The 27,269-nt window shown below is 34.9% G+C and overlaps 1 protein-coding gene across 2 annotated transcripts in view; it reads left to right on the top strand.

Moving 5' to 3' along the window:
- Nucleotides 1–27,269, top strand: part of LOC138912712 (gamma-interferon-inducible lysosomal thiol reductase) — a 130,320-nt gene that overhangs the window by 21,485 nt on the left and 81,566 nt on the right. For both annotated transcript variants that reach the window (XR_011418263.1, XM_070213969.1), the window contains exon 3: nt 24,888–25,226. Coding sequence is in view for 1 of the 2 variants with exons in the window: in XM_070213969.1 (XP_070070070.1) it covers nt 24,888–25,226 (339 nt within the window). In the remaining variant the exon portion in view is untranslated. The remainder of the gene's footprint in view (nt 1–24,887; nt 25,227–27,269) is intronic.

The raw sequence follows: 27,269 nt of genomic DNA, 5'->3' as shown, positions 1-27,269 counted from the left end.
AACTTCTTAAACTAAGCTACAGTGTAGGGGGCAAGGGACCGTCGCTATCTCCTACTTTTTCAACATCCATGTTTGCCATGTTTGTGAACTTTTACTACTTTGTAGGGGCCAAGATATTTTCCTTTTAGCTTGACACCAAGTCCGTACTGAGTATGCCTGATCGCGACTAGATCGTTAACTTTATAGAGCTTTTCGTTCTTTCTTTTTAAATCAAAAGTACGCCTGTTTTCTTCTTGAAGAGCTTGTATGTTCTCCCTGACCTCCTTGCGTATCTGTTCACGCTCTTGGTCTATTTCTTGTATCAAAGACTGCTGAATCTGCTCCTTCAGCTCTGAACTGTCAATTAAACGCATGTCGACGCCTGTTAACAACTTGAACGGTGCTACTTTTGTGAACATAGGCTCAATATTGTTAACCCATTTCTGAGCTTTACTCTCATGTTTGTACCAATTTCCCATGTTTTCTAGACCCATCTTCGACAACATTGGCACTACGATTTTATGCATTCTCTATACCAGACCGTTACCACGAGGTACACCTGTAGCGATCAATAAGTACTGAATCTTCTGTTTGTCAAAAAATTCCCTAAACAAGTGAGCGGTGGAAAGCACCACGGTCTGATACGATCCGGAAGGATTACCAAAAATGATTGCCTGTCAAAGCAATTTAGCACTTCCTCAACTCGAGTACTGCGTGATGGATACAACCAAACATACTTCGAAAATGCATCGACGACTACTAGGATGTGATTGTATCCTTTCTTGGTGATCTCTATCGGTCCTACGTGATCAATATTCTATCTCGTTATCGTAGTCTTGCAAAAACATTGCCCACCTAGCCACTCGCAACGGAACTTTTTTCTTTTTCATCGTCATGGAAAAAGCGTTACAATCTGTGATGATTTTAAATTTCGTTCCCAAGACATATACACGCCATTTTATCAAGGCTGCAATGACTGCTAGGACCTCCAGTTCGTATGAGTGATATTTTTCTTTACACGGTTTTGTTTTGCCACTCATGTACATGACAGGGTGCAACTGACTATGGCCTGGATTTCTTTGTAGTAGGACTGCTCCAAAACCAAACTTCGACGCGTCCGTGTGTATTTCTGTAGCCAATTTCGGCTTATATAGTTTCAAAACTGGCTGCCTTTAACTGCTCTAATGAAACCTGCTGCAAATCCTTAAACTCAAATATTTCATCTATTCTCAACAGATCTGACAACGGTTTAGATATCCATCTACGAACTTCCTAAAGTACGATGTTAAACCAAGGAATCCTTGATCGAACCATTTCCTATAATATAACCAAGAAAATCTAATGTGCTCTGTAAGATTTGACATTTAACCCAATTGATTCTTAGCCCATTCTGTTCAGCAACCTCAAGTACTTTTTTTAGTTTCTTTAAACCTTGTTCATAATGGAACGTATAAAAACTGCTGGCGAGGTTGAAATGCCAAAGAGCACTTACAAGAACTCGTATTGTCCTTTCTGTGAAACAAATGAAGTAAATGAAGTATTGTCCTTTACAACTTTCTCATTCCACTTGCGATAGTCGCAGCACAACCTTTTCCTTTTCGCCACGAGTACTATTGGTGAAGCGTACTATGTACTGGGCTTGATTATCTTTTGTTCAAGCCACTCCTGAACCTGGTCGTCTACTACCTTCTGGTCAGTATAAGCTATACGTCGAGCATGCTGAAATACTGGAGATTCGTCTGTTAGTAAGATTTTCATGTGGACTGGGCAATAACCGTTCCTTTTAGGCATATAGTCCTCTATCATGCGCTTCGCAACACTTTGCTGCAAATATGGCAAATGCGTCACTTCTACATTTAGCTTGCTCCCCGTCTGCTCAGTGGCTATTATGCACAGACTCTGAACTCATTCAGCAATTCCTTGCATGAACTTTGGTCTTTTTTCCGTTCCTAAACCTTCGGATTTGACCGTAAACCAATCTGGATGTGCGATGTCCCCTTCATGCCCACAATCTGTAAAATAGTTCTGCCTAAGATTGAGTCAAATGCCATGTCTTCGTCAAATATGACGTGGAATTCTACGTTGAGATTAATGCCATCTATCAATCAGGCTTCCGACAGTCACGATTTGACTCTCCCCGATTCCAGTCAAACATTTTTCACCCCTCTCAAACTCTGATTTTCGAGTTTCAAATAAAAATTTCTGCGCAGCAAGCAAAGATCTGCTTCAGTATCTACTAGACCATTAAAAGTAACTTTACCAAACAAAATGTACTTTAGTCCTCAAGACGTAAAAGTACTTGTTGGCTTTGCCTTCTACCTTAACAAGGTTTCTAGTTTTCTCCTGCTTGGGTACCATTTCGACAGGGCACTGAGCCGCTCTATGTCCTGGCTGGTTGCACCTGAAACATTTATTGTCTCTTTTTAGACAATCTTTCTTTATATGAGACTCGACCCCACAGTTAAAACATTTCCTCACCTTGCTAACTACTTTTTACTTTTTATTATTATATCAAAGTACATTACTTAAACTATATTTTCTGAAATTTTCATTGAAAAAAATTAAAAAATAAGCCGTCTGCGACCAATCTCCGTTGGCGCCTCCAAGAAAAGAGGTTTTGCGGTGAACAGCATAACTCATTACTAGATCATCAGAAAAATATAAAAAAAAAATGTCCATTAGTTAAGATGTTTCTTAAGGTAATTAGGTCGAGTTTTTTTTTTTAATTTTTGGATTTTTAATAACACTTTGAAGTCAAAAACGTGATTTTATATTGGATATATTAGTTAATATAAAATAAAAAAAAAAAAATAAAAAAAAAGCTCGACCTGATTACCTGTGGATTTAGGTACAAAAATTATGTGCAAAATTTCAGAACGATCGGTACATTAGATTTCGATGGACAATGTTCACCGACTTAAAAAAACATACTTTTCAGGAGAACGATTTAGGGCCGTTTTCTCGTCCGTACTTTAGTTTGCCTGCCGGGACAACGGAGCGATAAACAGAAAATGGTTTACTCGTCCTTATGTTAGCGCAGGTAGGGACAAATTTTGTCTCGGTACTTCATCCAACGTGCAAAATTTGTGCGGTTGGATTGTGCGCAAGTGTTGCCAGACATTTGAGCGTTGTCAATCTGGTTCCACTCTTCATTCGAAAACAGGTGATTCTTTTTACAGTTAAATACAAATCAAAATTGTTAATGTCATCCAATTGATTTTAAAATGAATTCCCGAGCGATTTATCTTCAAACTCTGTGGGATATCGTCGAATTGTCTGAAGTGCGAACCTATCGGCGCAGATATCTCGACCAAAGAAATTACTTCGAACATTACAGTGATGAAGAATTTGTTAAAAGGGTTCTCTTAAGAAAAAGCGGTAAAATTTGTTTTACAAAAAAATGTTTTGCGACTTGAATTTAAAGTAAAGCAGTAAGTGCATACATTTGATTTAACTAATTCCATATAATCACAAACCGTTATTATTGGGAAACGATAATACATGAGTTAAGCTTCTAATAGCTCTTAGATTCTACGCAAGCGGCAGTTTGCTTATAACTGTAGGCAATTTTTGTGGTGTTAGCGTGGCCACTGCCAGTCGAGTTGTTAAGGGCGTTAATTTTGCTATAGCGTCTTTTTCAAAACAATTTATGAAGTACCGGCGTATTAAAGATCTTCAAGAAAATGTTGTTAATTTTTATAAAATAGCCAAGATTCTGAAAGTCATAGGAGCCATAGATTGCACGCATGTAAGAATTCAATCTCCCGGAGGCGATTCCGAAGACACCGGTTCTACAAGAATTGTCTCCTGTTCATCGGTATAATTTTTATCGCGAAACTTTCTTTCTGCCGACATTGTTTTTTATTAGTTTGAAATTTTGTTTGTATCATTAGCTGTTAGTATGACTGTTTTATGGTATTTTTGATAGTTTTTCGATTCATTTTTGACAAATAGTTAACTGTTCTGTTGTCGGGCTGCCACCTAGTCTCAAATTAGTGCGCCTTTTATTTGGAGTTTTAAATAACGGACGAGAAAACGAAAGACGATTTGCCACCGGGATAAATTAATCCTTCCATTAGCTAAATTTTACTTTGCAGGACAGACGAGGAAGCGGCCCTAAGTCTATTGTTTTTGCCGATTATATTAATGCATACAGGTACTCGTGCAATGAATCATTCATTTTTCGCTGACGTTTGGCAAGTCTACGATGAACCTCTGCCGATGCCACCCTCACACGGAATTCGTCTAGCAATGCGTTTTTTAAAGCCCTCCAATCTCGAACATCACGTTAACTTCGAGTGAAAAGTTTTGGAGCCCGCTCAGTAATTGTTTAGAATATGGGCACTTCCAAAATGTCGCTCGGGACATTTGCACACCTTTAAAGTTGAAAAAAAATTGTAAAACAATGGATTTTAATTTTAATTATGGGCTTTTCTTTTTACTCTTCCCAAGCTCTATTTTTGGTAAAAATCTTAATTTTGTACCACTTTTAGTTTTTAAGATATCGGTAAAAAACTGCCGTATTCGCTCGGGACAAAAATAGAAGTGGATTTCGGGGAAGTTCATACAACACCAGAAATTAGCAAATTCTGATGGAATATTTGAATGCGATTTTTTTTAGAATGTTGTTCAAACATGTCGCTGTGAAATGCTTTTGGTTTTACTCAAAAATTCTTTGCCGTTTTTTTTTTATGCAGTTTCAACCACATTCGCTCGGGACATGTCGCTCGGGACATTTTTTCCGACTGTTTTGTAAAGCGGATTTCTTTACCTCTATCTCTCAATTGCTGGATGTTTTGCTTTTAACTTAATAGTTTAGCATGTGAATGAAGCATTCAGTACAGAAAAATGTCACATATTAGCATTCCTATAGGATAAATTAACATCAGAAGACAGGTCCAAAAAATAACAAAAAAATAGCCAAAAACTGATTTTTACGTATATTGGTGGGGTTTGTCATAAAAATAATCAAACTATACTCCAAATTTGTAGTTAAGCTCAGTATGCAACTAATTAGAAACTAATATCGGGGCAAAATCATGTGGAAATATGTTTTATTCAAGTTTCAAGGTTTTTGGCTTGGTGGACTTTTTTTTTGGAAGTGCCCATATATAAAAACCTGCAACTGACTCCAATCCACCGTGAGTGCACACTCTTCAAGTTCCTCGATCCACTGATTGACGTCTAATGAATTAGTTCCCGAAAACTGTGACGCACTCCCTTCTACATCCTTCAATGTAAACCATGACCCACCCGAGTTGGGATTTTCAACCTCACAGTTCTGCAACTGAATACCTCTTGTGTTCACCATTTCCACCAGCCTGAATATTATTTGAATGTACGAAAGCAAAAGAACCATCTTCTTCCTCACCATCATCCACCTCGGCTTCTTCCTCATTGCTCTCATCCGAGTTCAAACCATAGTGAGCAATTAGTATGTTTTGTAATTCTGTATTCTTTCCATTTCTGTCAAACCCTAGTTTTATCAATTTTCGCGTAAATCTGCCACGAGCAGTGCTAAAATCTCTTGTCGGTTCATTTTCAAAACTTAAATATAATTATATAGATTAAGAAAAAAACAAGAAAGGAAGCTAGCTTCGGCAAGCCGAAGCTTACATACCCTTGCAGATCATTCTATTAATTTACAAATCGCAAAAATGTTAAATTTCCTATTATTTCACATTAATTTTTCGATCGTTTCTATGGCAGCTATATGATATAGTAGCTCGATCTTTTTAAAATTAAAATCGAAATTCAGAAATATTTAAAAGTAGTCATATCCCAGAGTAGAAGATAATGTAATAAAAATCAAATCAAAATCAAAATCGACCGTTCCTATGGCAGCTATATGATATAGTGATCCGGTTTTTAAAATATTTAATTCGAAATTCAGAAATATATAAAAAATAATATTTCCTAGAGTAGAACGTAATATTTGAAAAAACACCGAAGCTAGAATTTTTTTTCCTATTTCCTATTTTATTTTTCCTATGGGAGCTATAAGATATAGTTGTCTGATCCGGTCGGTTCCGACATATATACTACCTGCAATAGAAAGAAGACTTTTGGGAAAGTTTCATCCCGATAGCTTAAAAACTGAGAGACTAGTTTGCGTAGAAACAGACAGACGGACAGACAGACGGACATGGCTAAATCGACTCGTCTAGTGATGCTGATCAAGAATATATATACTTTATGGGGTCAGAACGTCTCTTTCACTGCGTTGCAAACTTCTGACTGAAATCATAATACCCTTTGCAAGGGTATAATAAAACAATTGCTAGGATTTTATAACAAGCTTATTTCCCAAGTCGAAACCTAAATTTTTACTTTAGTTTTTTTTCGTAGCCCTAATGCAAATTCAGGTGAATTGCGTAGACTATTATTTAAAAAAAAAACCTTCTATATTTACATATAATAGGATATAGGGTATTATAATTTCAGTCAAAAGTTTGCAACGCAGTGAAGAAAGCGTTTCCGACCCTAAAAAGTATATATATTCTTGACCAGCATTATCAGGAGAGTCGATCAAGCCATCTGTCTGCCAAAATTGTTTGTAACTGTGTTTCTGCTAAAATTGGGATATGTTTTTCTTTGTGTTTTTTTACTCCTTGTTTTGTGTCAGGTTGCCGTGGAAATTCTCCATCGTTATTACTCCTCGTTCTGATACATCATTTACGACGCACAAGGAATTTATTGCTTTGAGGTTTGTTATACCCTTGTAGAGGGTATTATAATTTCAGTCAGATGTTTGCAACGCAGTGAAGGAGACGTTTCCGACCACATAAAGTATATATATTCTTGATCAGCACCAATAGCCGAGTCTATCTAGCCATGTCCGTCTGTCCGTCTGTCCGTTTCTATGCGAACTAGTCTCTCAGTTTTAAAGCCATCGCGATGAAGCTTTCCCGAAAGTCTTCTTTCTATTGCAGGTAGTACATATGTCGGAGCGAACCGGATCGGACCACTATATCTTAAGGCTCCCATAGGAATATTCAAACCAATATAAGAAAATTCATTGTAACTTTGTGGGAAGTAGGCGTTTTGATTCTTGACTACTTATGTATAAACAAAATTAAAATAAAAACGCTGAATCTGGAATCCCTGGAACTGCACCGAGTGAGCATTACTTTATCTACAAGGGTTTATAAGCTTCGGCTGGCCGAAGGTAGCTTCCTTTCTTGTTTTGTAATCGTATTGCTGAAGCTATGTGTGGGAGGCGTAGTAGTAGTTGAAAGGCCCCAACGAAGGAATAAATAAAGCTGAGCACTTTCAGATAGGGTTTGTTTAAGAAGAACTGTCCTATAGAGCAAAGTGGACAGTACGGTCCTCTTTGACGGCAAAGGTTTTTTTCACTATTATGAACGAAATCAAATATTTGACAAGTCTAGAAATTGGAAACGACTTTCAGACCATTACGCAAGGCCTTAGACTTAATTTAAAATTTTTAAGGAATAATGGAATTAAAGAAATCATGGAAGGAAAATAAAAAACTTACAAAACTTTGGACCTCCGCGTCAAAGAGCTATAACCGCAATTTTATATCATGGGAAAGGGCTAAAAAAATCACATTCTATTCCACTTTAGAACAAAAGATAGTGGCCAACCCTTTAAAGATTTCTGAAAAGAATGCAGTTTTATTGTGTTTATCAAAACCTATCGAAATGTACACACAAAAAAATTTGCTTGGTAAAATTGACCAATGATGATAGTTGAGTAAATATAAAACTAGTACTTTAACAATAAAAATAGTCGTTCGTTTATTTGTTTTTGCTTTGCGTACTATTAAATAGTTAAACTACTGTTAAAAAAGTTACGATTACGGGTGTGTGTATTTTGTTTTTATACCTTAAAACTATTTTGAATAGTTGGTTAACTATGAACAATAGTTACCTTAACGTAACTTCTTTAGCATAAAAGTATGCAACAGTAATTTTATAAATCTTCTGCGATGCCTTATTTATATTTATTTATTTCCCAACTGGGTCTAGCCCTTCATGAACCAAGCCCAAGTCAGATTCTGAGTCATTAAGACTTATTTTCTGTCTTAAGTCTTTAATATACTTCCACACTAGCTGGAAGTCAAGTGCAACCCGCACCTTTATAAGGTGTAGGATAAAGTCACTTTTGGAAAAGGTAATTGGACAACTACCTTTTTAATATTACTTATAAATTACTGTGAAATAACTATAAATAACACTAGTTTGTAAAATAATATTCTTGGTGTGCTCCCCAGCAATTGATTGCAAATTCTGTTAGTGCTGGAATCCTAGATCACAAATATGTCTTTCATTTTTTTTTTCGATCGCACAGTTTTTTTTTAAATATTTTTTAAAGTTTGAAATGTTAGATTTCGGACTTTTTTCGAATTTTGTTTTATATATCGGCAGATATCCACCCGATTGGGTGGTTTTCGTTTTATTTTAAAGTCAATAGATCAGAGCTTAACTTTGCCATACAGATCAATATGATTGGATAAGTAATGACAGCGAAGCGTCTCGACAAAGATACAAAATGTGTTTTTTGGTCGACTGTAAGTCGGCTGTATATATCGTAAAAACTCGAAATAAATCCGTTGAAAAATCATAATGGGAACAAACTTAAAGCTTACATTCTACAGAATAAAACAAGAGAGAACGCTATAGAGATGGGGATAAAAACTTTGATCCGCCGTAACTTTTTAACGAATGGCCCGATTTACGAGTAACGGGTATAACAAGCTGGATATGGCCCAAATCTAGGGAAAATTGTATTTATAGTGGATTTTTAAAGTTCGGATTTTTTAACTTTTTATCGGTTGACAGAGTCCAAATTTAAGATTTATCATAGGCGGCGACAAGTAAACAAAAATTTTAGAATCTTACTTAACTAAATTAGCCGACTCACTGCATAAAAGCCATTGTCGTTGTAACCAATTTTTATACCCTTGCAGAGGGTATTATGATTTCAGTCAGAAGTTTGCAACGCAGTAAAGGAGACGTTTCCGACCCCATAAAGTATATATATTCTTGATCAGCATCACAAGACGAGTCGATCTAGCCATGTCCGTCTGTCCGTCTGTCCGTCTGTCCGTCCGTCTGTCTGTTTCTACGCAAACTAGTCTCTCAGTTTTTGAGCTATCGGGACAAAACTTTCGCAAAAGTCTTCTTTCTATTGCAGGTAGTATATATGTCGGAGCCGACCGGATCGGACAACTATATCTTATAGCTCCCATAGGAACAATCGGAAAAAAAAACTTTAAAAAATTCTAGCTTCGGTGTTTTTTGAAATATTACCTTCTACTTTTGGGGATGTTATTTTTTAAATATTTCTGAATTTCGAATTAATTATTTAAAAAATCGGACTACTATATCATATAGCTGCCATAGGAACGATCGGAAAATTAATGGAAAAGTAATAGGAAATAAATTCAAGCTTCTTTGGTTTTTATTGTATTATCTTCTACTCTAGGATATGACTCTTTTTAAATATTTCCGAATTTCAATTTTAATTTAGTCAAAATCGGACGACTATATCATATAGCTGCCATAGGAACGATCGGAAAATTAATGGAAAAGTAATAGGAAATAAATTCTAGCTTCTTTGGTTTTTATTGTATTATCTTCTACTCTAGGATATGACTCTTTTTAAATATTTCCGAATTTCAATTTTAATTTGATCTAAATCGGACGACTATATCATATAGCTGCCATAGGAACGATCGGAAAATTAATGAGAAATATTAGAAAATTGAACATTTTTGCGATTTGTTAATTAATAGGAATGATCTGCAAGGGTATATAAGCTTCGGCTGGCCGAAGCTAGCTTCCTTTCTTGTTGTTTGTCTATTTGTTATGATGTAACTTTAAATATGTACAGCCAGCTATAAATAAGCAACAAAGAAAAACAAAACACAAATAATAAACATCCTACTACTACTACTACAAAATTTATTTGTAACGGCCATATCTTGTGAACCGATTAAAAATTCACTATTAAGTCTTTAGTGATTACACTAGTTTACAGCCAAAATGCTCCCCAGCAATTGATGGCAAATTCTGTTAGTGCTGGACCCCTAGATCACGAAAATACCACTAATTTATTTTCGTTGACACAGTGTTTTTTTAAAGTTTGAAATGTTAAATTTCAGACTTTTTTCGAATTTCTTCTTATATTTCGGCAGATATCCACCCGATTGGGACAGTTTTCGTTATATTTTAAAGTAAATAGATTAGAGCTTAACTTTGCTATACAAATCAATATGATTGGATAAGTAATAGCAGTGCAGCAACTCGACAAAGATGAAAAATGTGTTTTTTGGACGACTGTAAGTCGGCTGTTATATACGTTATATAAAAACTAGAAATAAATCCGTTAAAAAATCATAATGGAAACAAACTTAAAGTTTACATCCTTCCGAATAAATAAGCCGGATATGGTCCAAATCCATGGAAAATTGGATATATGGTGTATTTTTAAAGTGCGGCTTTTTAAACTTTTTTTGGTTGACCGAGTCTAAATTTAAGATTTATCACGACATGTAAACAAAAACAAGAGAGAACGCTATAGTCGGGTTGTTGTCCCGACTATCTAATACCCGTCACTCAGCTAAAGGGAGTGCGAACGCTGTGTCGGGTTGGTGTCCCGACTAATAATCGTAACTCAGCTAAAGGGAGTGCGAGGGAGATAGATATATAATTTTTGATTGCGTATAACTTTTTAATGAATGGTCCGATTTGAATTGCGTATAACTTTTTAATGAATGGTCCGATTTGAAAAATGTCTTCTACATTTCGATAGGTATAAATATACACAACAAAATTGCATTTATACTTCTCGGAAATCTTTAAAGATGTGGGCGCAGGACCCATTTTAAAATCGTTAGTGGGCGATTGTGGGCGTTAGAGGGGGCGTGGCGCTCGGCTAAAATAAACTTGCGCTGCGTAGGAAGCCAAAGAATATGTGTGGGAAATCTCAACCTTCTAGCTTTTGTAGTTTCTGAGATCTCAGCGTTCATACAGACGGACAGACAGACAGACGGACAGACGGACATGGCTAGATCGACTCGGCTAGTGACCCTGATCAAGAATATATATACTTTATGGGGTCGGAAACGCTTCCTTCTAGCTGTTACATACTTTTGCACGAATCTAGTATACCCTTTTACTCTACGAGTAACGGGTATAATTAGTGGTGATGGCAGCCGGGTCAAAAAATAGCTAAATCAGATATTTAAAAGATAGAACATTATAAAAGTGAATTTAATTTTTGAAATAAAGGCTACCTTCTTTATAAGAATGAATTATCCAAATGGATATTACGTATTAAAAATACTCACAGTCATAACGATAGCAAATTTTATATTTTTTACGGAATTTTTAGAAATTAAATTCAGTTTATAATTTTCCAGCTTTTAAAGTTAGCTATTTTTTGACCCTGCTGCCGTCACCACTTAATTTTGTTTACATGTCGCCGCCTGCGATAAAACTTAAATTTAAACTCTGTCTACCGAAACAAGTTGAAAAATCCTAACTTTAAAAATCCACCATAAATACAATTTTCCATGGATCTGGGCCATATCCGGCTTGTTTTATTCGGTAGAATGTAAACTTTAAGTTTGTACCCATTATGATTTTTGAACGGATTTTTTTCGAGTTTTTACGATATATAAATTTTTCATCTTTGTCGATTTGCTGCGCTGCCATTACTTATCCAATCATATTGATCTGTATGGCAAAGTTAAGCTCTGATCTATTGACTTTAAAATAAAACTGGCCCAATCGGGTGGATGTCTCCTGAGATATAAGAAGAAATTCGAAAAAAGTCAGAAATTTAACATTTAAAACTTTAAAAAATCTAAAAAAAAATAAACTGTGTCATCGAACAAAAATTGAGTGGTATTTTCGTGATCTAGGGGTCCAAAACTAACAAAATTGTTCATCAAATGCTGGGGAGCATTTCGGCTATAAACTAGTGTAATTGTATATGGGCAATTCTCTGAGGATGTCAACCGCAGCCAAAAATTTAAAAGTCCTTAAAAAAATATCGCATTTACATTTTTTTATAGAAAATGGATTAAATTTAACTAATCAAAGCGAAATTGGCATTTACTAATAACACATTTGAAAATATGCAAGTGCAAAGTCGAACAACTGCGAAAGTTAAGTTTTGCACATTTTCATTGCTAGTTTTGTTTTGAGTAATATTCTTAATGTGAGGCTTTAAGCATTGGCAAATCTTTTTAAAATTCAAAAATTCGTATTCAAAGAGTTTAGGAAAAATGAGAAAGAAGTTATGCGATAGCTAATTACGGTAAATTTCTTATCAACCTATCCGTATATTTTAATGTAGCGTGCGACAGTCTAAAATAACATTTGTAGTCAGTGCATCTAAAGTTTTTGATCAATGCGCATGCCTCTTTGGGTCCAAACACACTTTTTCGTAACCAGGTAATTAAAAAAAATTGGATTAAAAGTGATCAACGGTTTGACTCTGAAACTTAATCAAAGTTTGTAGCGTGCAACAGGGTAAGTCTAAATAAAAAACTAAGAAAAGAATTTTTTTTTTGTTGACTATTTTAAAGAAAGTTTTAACTTTTTGTAATGCAGATGTGTGAAACTAATGACGAAAAAAACAAAGACAGCTGCAAACGATAGAGAGAAAAGTTGAAAAATAATGAGACGAAACTACAAAACCACACAGAAAGAATTTATTAAGAAGACTGACGCTCTCAAATTAAGTATTTGTATTCTCAATTTGAGGAAGTACTGATTTTGTGGTCAAATTTTGATAAAAAAACCTAATACTTTATCCTTGATGTTTCTCCTTATTTGTTCCCGTTTTTGGAGAAAAAAAACTCTACAAAGACTCAATTACAAGGTATATTACTTAAAAAAATTGTACTGAAAGTGAGTATTTCGCACTTAAAGTGAGGTGGTTTTATTTTAAGCAAAAGTTCTTAATTTGAGTGCAACGTTCAGTTTAAGTTTCCATTATAGTGCTAGTCAAGACCTTTCATTTGAGACCAATGTCGAAAAAAAAAACGCCTTGGAACATACTTTTTTTTGGCTTCAAACCGTGCGAATGACGCGTGCGACAGCAGAGAATTGCCCATATTCACTATAAAATTAGTAAGTTAACTTTAATTTATGGTTCGGGCACATTCTACACTTTTTTACAGTTGCATAACTATTTTTTATAGTAGTAGTAATATACGAATTACGTAAGAGTAACAATTAACTTAGTAGAATTGACAATTTTTGTGGTTGGGGCCTGTTTGACAATTATTACAGTTGATTTTACCAAGTTGTTTTTGTGTGTAGTAAATTGAAACGGGTTGCACTTATCATCACTCAATTACATCCAAACGCGCAGTTTTATATATTAACAGTTGAGGAATCTCAAGGGCTATTTAGTTTTAAATTTAAAAAGAAATCGTTAGAGCCATTTCTGAGAAAATAGCCATAAATATTTTTTAGTTTAAGCTCCTTAACAAAAAAATTAGTAAAGGGCCATAAAATAGCAATTTGATTCATAAAAAAAATTGGAAAAATTATTTTTTTTTTGTCATATCACATTTTTTTACAATTATTTTTAAAAATAAAATATATATTTTGAATTTAAAATTTACATTAGGAAAATACCGCTATCCAAGGTATTTTACAAACCACACTATAGTGTTCATAAACGAACAAAGTCAGCTGTTCGATTGACTTAATTGTGTGCATAAAATAGTGAAATTTTTTTTACAAACTTTCACTGCTTATTTTGTGGAGCTACAAATTAGTTAAGGGGGGAGATACATATAGAAATCTAATTTTTTCCAGTTTTTCGTGATTTTTTTTAACCAATAAGGAATTGTGCTGGGATTTCGTAACTTGGCATGTTGATTACATTGTTCTTATATAGTTTTACCCAATTTTTATTTTGATTTTATCTTTCAAAATGGCGGCCGTGGGAATTTTTTTGTCAAGCTATATTAAAAAAAAGTAGGCCAGCTGCGGATCGTCCACAGGTCGCTGTGTAGATCCGATTTTTATGAAACTAAGTTAATTTTGTTAGGAAATAATGTAGACTTTTTCTAAACCTAACTTACATAAAATATCTCAAAAACTATGGATGTGGCACTCTTTCAAAGTTAAAAAACAATTTTTTTTTAATTTTTTTGTTGTTTTTGGCTATCAAAAAATACTTAAACGTAAAAATTTCTACATTTAGTAGGTTCAGACAGTGGCCAATTTTATTACAAATATTTCCGTAAAAGCAGCATGATGATCGAGGCATTACTTTTTAAGAACGTGGTTTCGAGAAAAAGGCATTTAAAGTAATGGAATATATCTACTGCACAAGGAAGGTGGGTGCCGTCATCCTGGTATAAGTTCCAAAATAGGTTCCAAAAGTTCTTCCGGAAACTTTCATGACACATTTTTAGAGAGTTATTCTACCAATTTAAGGAATAAAAAAAAATTGAATTTTTATTTTTTCTATATGGGCACTTCCAGAAAAAAGTCCACCAAGCCAAAAACCTTGCAACTTGAAAAAAACATATTTCCACATGATTTTGCCCCGATATTAGTTTCTAATTAGATGGATACTGACCTTAACTACAAATTAGGAGTATAGTTTGATTATTTTTATGACAAACCCCACCAATATACGCAAAAATCAGTTTTTGGCTATTTTTTTGTAATTTTTTGGACCTGTCTTCTGTTGTTAATTTATCCTATAGGAATGCTAATATGTGACATTTTTCTGTACTGAATGATTCATTCACATGCTAAACTATTATGTTAAAGTCAAAACATCCAGCAATTGAGAGATAGAGGTAAAGAAATCCGCTTTACAAAACAGTCGGAAAAAATGTCCCGAGCGACATGTCCCGAGCGAATGTGGTTGAAACTGCATAAAAAAAAAACGTCAAAGAATTTTTAAGTAAAACCAAAAGCATTTCACAGCGACATGTTTGAACAACATTCTAAAAAAAATCGCATTCAAATATTCCATCAGAATTCGCTAATTTCTGGTGTTGTATGAACTTCCCCGAAATCCGCTTCTACTTTTGTCCCGAGCGAATACGGCAGTTTTTTACCGATATCTTAAAAACTAAAAGTGGTACAAAATGAAGATTTTTACAAAAAATAGAGCTTGGGATGAGTGAAAATAAAAACCCATAATTAAAACTAAAATCCATTGTTTTACAATTTTTTATCAACTTTAAAGGTGTGCAAATGTCCCGAGCGACATTTTGGAAGTGCCCATATGTATCTCCCCCCTTAGTCGAGTATTACTATAAAAGAGTAGATGTCAATTTGCGTCATTTTCCCCCAGCCCAAACCATAAAACCTAAAATTCTGGAAAAAATTGGGTCTGAATCGTGTGTTAGAGGAGGTGTGCACTAAGAAAGGATTTTTTAAAATTCGGCTCCTAAGGACTCCCAGGACTCTCGAAAAATGCAAAATTGGTTGATTAAAACATCAACCATTCCCACAGTTTTTAACCAAACAAGTTGATATTTTTTTTTAAGCTTTCTTTGTGGAAATCTTTGAAAGCCCAGAAGATGAGCCCCCACCGACTTCCGGTTGGGGCACTTAATTAATTTTTCCGCACCGAATATGCGATCGCATCCGTTTTTGTTTTAAAGTGCGGAGCTATGCCATACAATTAGTAAGGTATTTTTTTTCGTTTTTTGGACCCACGGTTGATTTTATATGATCCTTTTTGTTTGCGCGGGTTGCGGAGGGCCTCTTTAGCAGCACGTTGTTTTTGTTTTTCGCAGCACTCACGAACGTCAGCAAAAGCAGAGCGAGAGAGTAGTGAGCAGAGAGAGAGTCATTTGAAGCGAAAGAGACGCCGCCAATGTTTTGTTTCTGGCTTAGAAACACCTGATAAAATGTTTCTATTTGGATACCAGAACGGATTATCTAATGGAATTTTGGTTTTGATTTTAAAAACATTTTGGATTGGCTTTCAAGGGGAGAGCAGGGAAAAACTTTTAGTCGTCACATTTGCATGTGAGAAACGCCATGACACACACACACATCGACAAATTGGCATGTACATACATAAGTATGTAATGATTAAATTAGGACAAAATAACGGATCACCCAATGCAGCCACTCTAAATCAAATATTTTGCAAAAATTTAAATTATGTTAAAGACGAGAGCGCACGACGAAAATTGCTGGCAAATTTCGTCTCCAAAATTACACCTACTGTTTCACCCAAAAGAGTTGGAGCTTTAGGTGCTTTTTTTAATTTTCCTCATTTCTTGATCATGATCAAGAATATATATAGTTTATAGGGTCGGAAACGCTTCCTTCTACCTGTTACATACTTTTGCACGAATCTAATATACCCTTTTACTCTACGAGTAACGGGTATAATCATTAGATTTACTTAAGCTTAGCTTCTAAAGTGGTTGGAATTTCGAAATTTTGATTTTGCAGAATTTTAGGTCTTGAAAGGGCCTAATAAAAAATCTAAAAGAAATTTCGATATCCCCCATAATTTGGGGGCTACATTTAAAATTAACTTTTCGATTTAAAAAATCTAAACCGCTGCTCCGATCGAGATGATTTTTTGGTAAATGGTTATTCTATGGCCCAAATGCTTAAGTTTAATTTTTTAAATTTTTAACATTTTTTTTAAAGTATTTTTACCGAATTTATTTAGATTTCCTAAGTTATTGCGTTGCATTTCGTGGGAGCCCGCCGAGAGAGCGAAACCCAGAGAGCGGATGGCAAGAGAGCGACGGCCGAGAGAGCAGCAGCAAAATAAACTGTCGATGGGGTGTGGTAGTGCTGTGGGGAAGGGGAAGGGGAAAAGGGCAATTTTAGTTAAAATTTGTTTTGAATTTTAAAAACTTTAACTGCTGTTCCGATCAATATGATTTTCGATCAATAGTCAGTCCTGTGGATAAAATTCTTAGGTTTTATTTTAAAAAAATATTTTTCATTTTGTAGCAGAAGTAAGAGCCTTATTTAATTTCCACCATGGAAGAAGATAAAAAATTACTACAAATTCTGTAAACAAAGCCAAAATGTTTCCAAGTTAAATATCTTAAGATTCGAACTTTAGCCCAAATACGTATGTATATTTGGATATGGTTTGATTTGTACAATACATGTACAATACAATACATACACACAATGTGTGCTTATGTTTCTACTTGAAAGTCGATAATGTGCTCAAATACAAATAAAATTATTCATTTCCTTTCAGCCAATGCTAAATTTGACGAGTTTAATTTTAATAATTATCAATCAAACGTGGAATCGGAAAATAATAAGTTAGTTCGTATACATATTTGTGCGCAAATTAAAATTGCATTGATAACATTGTAACTGATAAAAAAATATACAAGTTCACCACTTTTACTTGGATCACATTCATCGAGTATTACTATAAAAGAGTAGATGTCGATTTGCGTCATGTTCCCCCAGCCCAAACCATAAGTCCTAAAATTCTGGAAAAAATTGGGTCTGAATCGTGTGTTAGAGGAGGTGTGCACTAAGAAAGGATTTTTTAAAATTCGGCTCCTAAGGACTCCCAGGGCTCTCGAAAAATGCAAAATTGGTTGATTAAAACATCAACCATTCCCACAGTTTTCAACCAAACAAGTTGTTTTTTTTTTAAGCTTTGTTTGTGGAAATCTTCGAAAGCCCAAAAAATGAGCCCCAACCGACTAAAGTCTAAAGAAGAGGAAAAACTGGTGCTAGGGTGGGCTAAGATGAGGAAATAATGAAAACAGCATTAAGGTGCTAAAAAATGGTGTCAAGGCTTAGAATAAAATAGGTGGGGTAAAGGTGAAGTAATATTACGGTTAATGCGGTGTTAAGGTAAGGTATGTTATGGCTAGAAGGATTAGAATATTAGTGCGTTCTAGGTGAGTTTACTGTTTAGCTAAGGTTACGCGGGATTTTACTCTGATATTAACTTGAATTTGAATAGGGGAGAGGTCTGTAGGTTGAGACGGTCTGTAAATTGAGACACTCAATTTTCTCAAAACTTATCCACTAAAAAAATTGTTTTTTTTTTTTTTTTTAGTCCTTTTTAGTAACAAAACTTTTGGGGAAAACATTATAAGCCAGGCTCTAGTCAGATTAAAGCTGTGAGAGTCGTTTACAATTTTTCACCAAAAAAGTTTTTGTCTACTTTTTTCAAAATTCCATTTAAAATTAATAACGTCCTTAAATTAACTTGGTAAGAGATTTAAAACATTAGTTTATTAACTGTTAACTATTTAAAAAAAGAATCAGCTTAATGTGACAGTCAGAACAAAAGTTATTAATTTTTTCCCGAAACATCCCATTTTGTGTAAGTTGAGACACTTTGAGCGTGTAAGTTGAGACACCCGTTTTTCATACAAAAATGCCTTAGGCCAACAGAGGTCGCTTTCTGCCTAGTACATTTCTTTGATATATTGATGGACGTTGATGCACTACGAGCAGTACAAACAAGTGGCCCAACGATACCAAGCACGTGCTTGTTACGCGCGGGACCCTTTAACAATTAGGGCAAAAATGCGAGTTCGCGAGGAAAAGACATGAAACCAAATACTACAAATACTACAACAAAGATTGAAGCAAATGAGATAAAATTTTAGTTTTTAATACGGGGATAGATGATGAAGTGCAAATTAAATGATAAAGATTGTTATAATTTTTACATAGAACACGAAAAGGCTCATGCAGAGAAAAATTTGATGCACATCGAGGCAAATTAAGAGGGTAATAATTTCGTGTTAGTCTAACGGGAACATTAAAAGTTAAACGGTTTACCAGTTCTACGGAATCAATATCACCTCTTATAAGATTTTGCATAAAAATAGTACCAAGCATTATTCTACGGTTTTCAAGTGTAGGTAAATTAAGCAATAGTAATCTACTCTGGTAGGAAGGTAGCCTTACGTTTTGATCCCAGTTCAAACTACGAAGGGCAAAAAGAAGAAATTTTTTTTGCACCGACTCAATACGGTCGATGTGCACTTGATATTGTGGACTCCAAACTGAAGAACAATATTCCAAAATAGGACGGACAAGGGAGGTAAATAATAATCTGGTTGTATAAGGGTCATCAAATTCCTTTGACCAACGCTTTATAAACCCAAAAACACTCATAGCTTTATTGACAGTGGCCATTATGTGGCAATCAAATTTAAGTTTTGGGTCGAGAATAACACCTAAATCGTTAATTGAATATATTCGGTCGAGTGGTGTATTTTGAAGAGAATAACTAACAAACGTAGGAGTGCCCCTATAAAAAGTCATAACGTTGCATTTAAGGCAGTTCAGATTTAAAAGGTTGTACTCACACCATCCCTGAAAACAATCAATATCTGACTGTAAGTTGAATCCGGACCCTACATCTTTATATGATAGACAAAGCTTAACATCGTCAGCGTACATTAGTACACGAGAATGAGCTACGATAGAGAGAAGATCGTTAATAAACAAAGTAAACAGCAAAGGGCCTAAATGACTACCTTGAGGAACTCCAGATGTCACGTTGATCATTTTAGAAACAGCGCTCTTAAATATAACAATCTGAGTCCTACCATTCAAGTAACTTGAAATCCAAGTTAATAGATTACCTGGGAACCCAAGCTGATCTAATTTGAATAAAAGGAGAGAGTGGTTAACAGAGTCAAAGGCCTTACTAAAATCTGTATATATAACGTCAGTCTGCATGTTATTCTTATATCCATTTATTACAATAGATGATAGTTCAAGAAGGTTGGTGGTGGTCGATCTTCGCTTAACAAAACCATGCTGACACGGTGATATTAGCGAGGAACATAAATGCTGCAAATGAGAAGTAATAATACATTCAAATGCTTTAGGAATTGCCGACAATTTAGAAATGCCTCTATAATTCTGGGCATCCGCCTTCGCACCCTTTCTGTGGAGTGGAATAATGAAAGAGTCCTTCCAGATAGTTGGAAAAACTGATGATGAAATAGACAAATGAAAAAGTTTAAGAATCGGTTTACAAATGGTTGAAGCACAAAACTTAAGCACACTCCCAGGGAGTCCATCAGGACCGGGAGAATACGTTTGCGTTGTTGTTGCTAAATCCTTTAAAAGAGAACTTTCGGTAATTACAGGGGTAAAAATACAATTAGCCCTATTTAAGTGGTTAGGGTAGATAGGGTTTGACCAAGCAGCCGAACTATAAGTAGTTTGGAAAAACTCGGCAAATAAATCCGCAATTTCAGAATCCGACGATGCCTATTTTGAGTTTAAACGTACCGATGAAGGCAATGCCGAAGACTTACGCTTGGCATTAACGAAGTTATAAAACTGCTTCGGATCATTTGAAAACTCGAATTTACATCGATTTAAATACATGGATTAGCAATGACTGTTGAGAACATTAAAATCTGAACGAGCCACAACATATTTCGCAAAATCAGATGGCTTTCCCGTTTTTTTATACTTTTTATAAGTGTTGGATTTAAGATTTTTAAGTCTTTGAAGCTCATTGTTAAACCAAGGAGGCCTGTTTAGCTTCGGAGGAAGACTGTCAGGCACGCATTCGTCAAAAAAAGTGTTTAAAACGCTATAGAAAAGTTCAATTGCACTGTCAATATCCATGCAATTGTACAAATCAGTCCAATTATATTGAGAAATCATGTAGTTTAGTTTATTATAGTCACATTTACGAAAGCATCTCCTTTTAGTTTGAGGAACTAAAGGAGAAAGGATATCAGTACAGGGGAGGCCAATTGTCAATTCCAAAGTTGGATGATATCGGTCTTCAGGTACAACAAGTGCGTCAATTCTAGCTACAGTGATGCGGATCTAAAACAAAGACTAGATCTAATTGTCTATTTAATGAATTTCGTATAAAGCTTACTTGAGGTAACGATAATTCTAAAAGGCCATCCACAAAATCATGGGCGGATAAAGGAGTAGCGACAAGTGAGTCAGTGGGAAGAAACCAAGAGATGTTTGGGAGATTAAAGTCACCCAAAACAATCAAAAGGTCTCTGTTGGAAAGAAAGGATAGAACAGATTTTATAGCAGACAGATGGTGCTCGTAAATTATTAAATCAGAGCCAGGAGGAATATAAGAGCAGGTTACAAAAATAGATAAGGATTGAATGGAAACTTTGACACTAACAAATTCAATATCGTTAGGGATATGAATGTTAAGCCTCTCCGATGTTAAACTAGAGGTAACGGCAATCAGAACACCACCCCCCCTACGCGGGGAGAAAAGTGAATGTTCAAGTGAATGTTAGGGGAAAAGTGAATGTTCAAAGAGCCTTTTGATTTTAATTATTATTTGGGCTAAGTTCTTAAAAAATGGATGGGAAATAATTTAGGACGAACTAAAATTGATTAAATTAACATAAATAAATAGTTCCTTATAGTTTGGAGTACTTTTTGTGTGAGTATTATTGACTTTTAAAAGTGTCTCAACTTACAGACCTCTTTTTCAAAATGTCGTTTTTTGGGACTTTAAAAAAAATAATTTTTCAGTTTTCCCTAAGGAAAAAATATTTTTTTTTGTATTTTATTAAGCTAATAGACTAACCTTTCGATCAGTACCAAATGCGTAAAGTTTCAAAAGTGAATGTCGAAATGGCAGATTAAAAACAAAAGGTGTACCAACCTACAGACCTCTCCCCTATATGTAAAAATCAGCAACAAATGCTTTGCTAATAGTAGCGGAGAACGTCGCTTCGGGTATTGCTAGTTTTTTATATGTTCTCTTTTATGTTTTTAAGGTTTTTGGGGGTTAGATCTGTTAAAAATAAACGGTAAAAAAGAGTAAGAGTTTTTCTCTGCATTCGCTTAGCTTAGGAATAAGGTGAGATTAGGGGTTAAGTTGCGATTAAGGAGGTATTAGATAGATTAGGGTAAAAGAACTGTAAGGGAGAGTGAAGGTGAGAAAGATAAGGTTCGTTTGGACTTTAGAGAGGATAAGGTCAAGGTGACAAACAAGTTTTACTAAGAAAAAGTGAAGTTAAAGTAAGTAAGTATAGTAGGAAAAATTTTTTTCAGGTGAGACTAAAGTTAGGTTAGTTAAGAAGAGGAAAAACTGGTGCTATGGTGGGTGAAGACGAGGAAATAGTGAAAAAAGCATTAAGGTGCTAAAAAAGTGTGCCAAGTTTTAGAATAAAATAGGTGAGGTTAAGGTGAGGTAATATTAGGGTTAATGCGGTGTTAAGGTAAGGTATGTTATGGTTAGAAGGATTAGAATATTAGTGCGTTCTAGGTGGGTTTACTGTTTAGCTAAGGTTACGCGGGATTTTACTCTAATATTAATTTGAATATATAAAATAAATAAATAAATAAATAAAATATATAAAAAATCAGCAATAAATGCGTTGCTAATAGTAGCGGACAACGTCGCTTCGGGTATTGCTAGTTATAATTAAAATAATTATTTTTGACAATGGAAAATCGTAGCGAAGGTATTTCAAAATGTATCTTAGTTTACACGTTTTGATTATTATGGCTTGTTGTCCAACTGTGAACGGATTTATTTTATTTATTTAGAAATGTTCAACTATTACAAAAACAGGCACAAAGCAAAACAAACAATTTTTTTTTGGAAGATGACGTTTTTTAAAGTTGGAATTTAGAAATGCATGCAAAACTGCACTGGGCAGCGAGCAACAGTTGACAAAGCATCACACTTTTTTGGGACAAAAATTTTTTTTTTCATTTTTTGAAAAAAGTGCTAAAAAGTAAGTGTATTTTTGTATGTTTCTTTTTTTGGTAGAAAAAAACTTATATTATTCTATCGTATTCTATCCAACCAGAACATACATCATTCGCATGCATTCATTCTGATTCAGAATCTAAAATAAAATCTTGCCCATATTTAGCCCAAAGACCTTCTATTTAGAAATGAGTGAAATAAGCCGTGCTGCATTTTTCGAGGTTTGATCGAAAAACATAACCACTCAGCGAGACGCTCTTGTAAAACACGCAGTGATGGTGTTTGGCAATGACATTGATCACTCCAAATTGAAATTACACTGTCTTTACACTGTGAGTTTCAAAACCGATGTGAGAAATCTAGGAGAGATAAAGCCGGGTTTTTTTGCTCATAATGCAAGTGGCCTTCAGGTCACATTAAATGGCGAAGACTGTCGCATTGATGTCATTGCTTCCACCTCAAGTACAAAAGGGAGGTCACAAAAAGCATTTTCTGAGTGTTGTCCAAAAACACAAAAAAAGAAAAGCCAAGAATTGATGCAAACGATAGAGGAGGATCAATTGCTGTCAGCTGCAGAACAGGCTTTGCGGGCGGAAGGAAAACGGGATTCAGCTAAATTAATAAATGAATTACCAAATGCTTCCCCGTCCACGGGGACTATTATTAAGAAAGCTTAATTATCTTCTAATAGCACTGCAAAACGCCTTTTAGCAGATCAAGCACTTGCCCTTATGATAGACAGTAAATTATCAATGCACCAGTACAATACCACAAAAATGGTCTGTCCAAAATTATATCCATGTTGTGATCTCGTTAAGGAGTCAAAAATGTTATGCTATCCTACTGGTATAAAAGTAAGAGAATCCTATGCTGAAATAAGTTTACAATCCATTATTGATCATACCGTAAAACGGCTGATAAGTACTCAAAAAGACATTTTTGAGTCACTGTCTCCACTAGACGATGTACACATGAAGTTTGAATTGTTACCTTTTAATTAAAAAAAATCTTAAAAATATAAACCAAATTTTTTTGTTTTTTTTATCAATTATCTTTAATATTAAACCTTATTTGCAGCTGTTGAGCTTATAACATCGAAGTTACAGCTATATAACCAAAATTCAACATTTTCAAAAAAAAAAGGTGGCCTCCAAAAATTAAAAACAAAATTTTTTAAGTTGGCGAAAATTATAACAAAAAACAAGAGAGAACGCTATAGTTGGGTTCGTGTCCCGACTATCTAATACCCGTCACTCGGCTAAAGGGAGTGCGAGGGAGATAAATATATAACATTTTTTGATTGCGTATAACTTTTTAATGAATGGTCCGATTTGAAAAATGTCTTCTACATTTCGATAGGTATAAATATGCACAACCAAATTGCATTTATACTTCTCGGAAATCTTAAAAGATGTGGGCGCCAGACATATTTTAAAATCGTTAGTGGGCGATTGTGGGCGTTAGAGGGGGCGTGGCGCTCAGCTGAAATAAACTTGCGCTGCGTAGGAAGCCCAAGAATATGTGTGGGAAATCTCAACCTTCTAGCTTTTGTAGTTTCCGAGATCTCAGCGTTCATACAGACAGACAGACGGACATGGCTAGATCGACTCGAATAGTGATCCTGATCAAGAATATATATAGTTTATAGGGTCGGAAACGCTTCCTTCTACCTGTTACATACTTTTGCACGAATCTAATATACCCTTTTACTCTACGAGTAACGGGTATAAATACGAAAATAGTTAAAAGTTTCGAAATTTTTTTTTGTAATTTTTGTTGGGGCTTTAAAAAAAAACCGTTTTTTCCTAATTTTTAACGTCCTCAAAAGTGCCACGCCCATTTTTTTATGTCCACCATAATCTTTGGGCTTATTAGAATATTCACTCCAAATTTGAAGCCGATATCTTTAAAAATACGAGTCCTACTGATTTAAGTCCCCCTAGATTGGCAAAATCTTACACTGTGCGCCGTCCTCAACAGCCCCAATTTTCGAAATTTTCACTTTCACCGCCCTTTGATTAAGTCTTGGTATGCAATTTTTCTAGTTTTTGCGATATCTTTCGATTGGTGATAAACGGTGAATATGATCGGACCATCACACACACTCCTGGTGCGCTTCGTCACTACAAGTATTTATAAGATTCTAATCGACATAGCTGTTTAGAAATAGTTCAGTGCTCACTCGATACAAATTTGTAGCCTGACTAAAACGTATATAAATTATTAATTTAATTTTTAATAAATTTAATAATTAGAACCAGCGGTACTACGAAAAGACGTCAATGAAAGTGGTGGTAACGGTGTTTTACGAGGCTTTGTGTCCGGACTCGAAATATTTTCTTACTAAGCAGCTGTTACCAACTTTCATGGTCGCTGAAGCAATAATGGATGTACAACTTGTACCATATGGCAAGGCGAAAACAAAGGAACTTAATAATGAAATTACGTTCGACTGTCAGCACGGACCTTCAGAATGCCAAGCAAACATATACCACGCATGTGCAACGGAAATAATTAAGGACCCACTCCTGCGACTACAAGTTGTAACATGCATGATTAGGGACAATCGTATACCTGAAGATGCTATGTATAAGGTAAGTGCAAGTCCAGTTCTTGATCATGGTCTGTCTGAGCTAGGGTTATTTGATCCGAACGAAAAGGGCTGCACAGGGCGGCAACACTATTACTATTTTGACCGCAGCTGCTTTTATGTTTTCAATTTCCAATTTCAGCATTTTCGTAACGAATTCTAAAATATGGCATCCATCGAGGTAAATTTAAAAAGCACTCATTTTGTTGCCCAGTGTCTGTCTGTCTGTCTGTCTGTCTGCCTATAGGCCAATATCTATACTACCGTATTTGTCTAAATTAAGCGAAAACCTGGCCAAGCAAATTAACAAATATGTACAGACAAATGGTCTGTTAAACAATGCGCAGTCAGGTTTCGGGAGAAATAGGAGCTGTGGAGGAAACCAGGGAAAGCATGGAGGAAGGCAAAGTAACTCTACTGACCCATCTACACTTCAGCAAAGCCTTCGACATAGTCAACTATGATATTCTCTGCTCTAAGCTTAGAAGAATGTTCAACTTCTCTGTAACAGCAGAGAAATTAATACGCTCTTACTTAAATTGCAGACGTCAAGCCATAGCACTATGGGGAATTTGACCACTTTTTTTGTCCAATATTATCCTCCCTCAATTTTAAAGATATCAAAGTAAAACTTTTGCAATCGTTCTTATTTATCACAACTCATAGTCTGTATAAATACCTTTCGGATCGGACAACTATATATTATAGCTGCCATAGAAATGATCAGATCAACTTTGCTATTTTTAGAGATAAATGCATAAAACTTGAAGAGTATCGTTTTAATACAGTATTAAAACCACATACAAAATTTGGTTAAAATCGGAAGAATTTTTCTTTTAGTTTCATAGATCCAAAAATCGTCAGATTTTTCTTGTCATTTCTTTTAATTTTTACAACCTTTAAAGTCCGTTTTAATTGTCCAGTGGTAGCGATAAGTGTTTTTGTCTTACATTACTGGACATTTTAAATTAAAGTCTATTGATATCTTTGCAAAATTGGAGGTTATGATCTAAAACACTAAATTTCACCAGGAATCGTACAAAGTGTATTTTCTGACTACATTCATTTTAAAGAGAATTCCTTTCTTTTTAAGTTCCAAAGGTTTCATGGATGGACTCCGCTGGACTCGCTTTATAAGAATAAGAATTAGTTTTCTTTAAAAATCTTTAAAAATATTCCTATTAGACCGGTCACAAAAATAATCGATTACAAGAAAACCACGATCAATTTAGATTGCTTAATCACACAAATACTTAGAGCACAGTACCATCGTTTTAATTATTTCAAAAAACTCAGAATTCTTTAAAACTCTTATTTTTAGCAATTAAATAGCCTCAGCATTGCGTCAAATTTCTATTGCTTGTGAAAGCAAAATAGGGGAGAGTGGGGGAATTTCGTCACAGGGGCAATTTCGTCACCTGCAATATCTCGGAATCCATAAGTCGTAAAAATATATAATTTTTTTGTTTTAGTCCTTCAAGACGGCCAGACACAACCAATGCATTTGTTTTGCACAGAAGGCCAAGATAATTAAGCTATAATATTAAATGTGTTTTAACAGTTCAAAAGCTACATTTAGTTCTCGACGACATTTTTTCTGTATGCCACAATTCAAAAGGAATAAGATACACGATTTTTTATATAATACACAGTGCTATAATGTGCATTTCTGCGTCAGTGATTTTTAACTTCGCGCCTAATTTCGCAAGAAAAATAATTATTTCTAAAAAAGTACTGTCTGGGGAAATTTCGCCACCCTACGCTAAGGGTAAATTCGCACCTATTTTAAATACATATTTTTATATTTGACGAGCTGGCTAACGAACAGACTACCAGCAGCAGCAACAAATATAGGACGTCAACAAAAATGGTACGCTTGATCAGTGTAGCATATTTTCAGGCGTTAAACTCCCTACATTTTTCAGGTGACGAAATTTCCCCAGTTGTGTGGTGATTTTACCCCCCTGTGTGGTGAGATTGCCCCAGTATATTGGTTTTACATTTTATTTTTTTATAAATCACCAAGCTAATTAAAAAAATAGGGGAA

Source organism: Drosophila takahashii, chromosome 2L (genome assembly GCF_030179915.1).
Source record: "Drosophila takahashii strain IR98-3 E-12201 chromosome 2L, DtakHiC1v2, whole genome shotgun sequence".
NCBI classification, from domain to species: Eukaryota; Metazoa; Arthropoda; class Insecta; order Diptera; family Drosophilidae; genus Drosophila; species Drosophila takahashii.
Note: the sequence above shows the minus strand (reverse complement) of the source record. Positions and strands in the feature narration are given on the sequence as shown.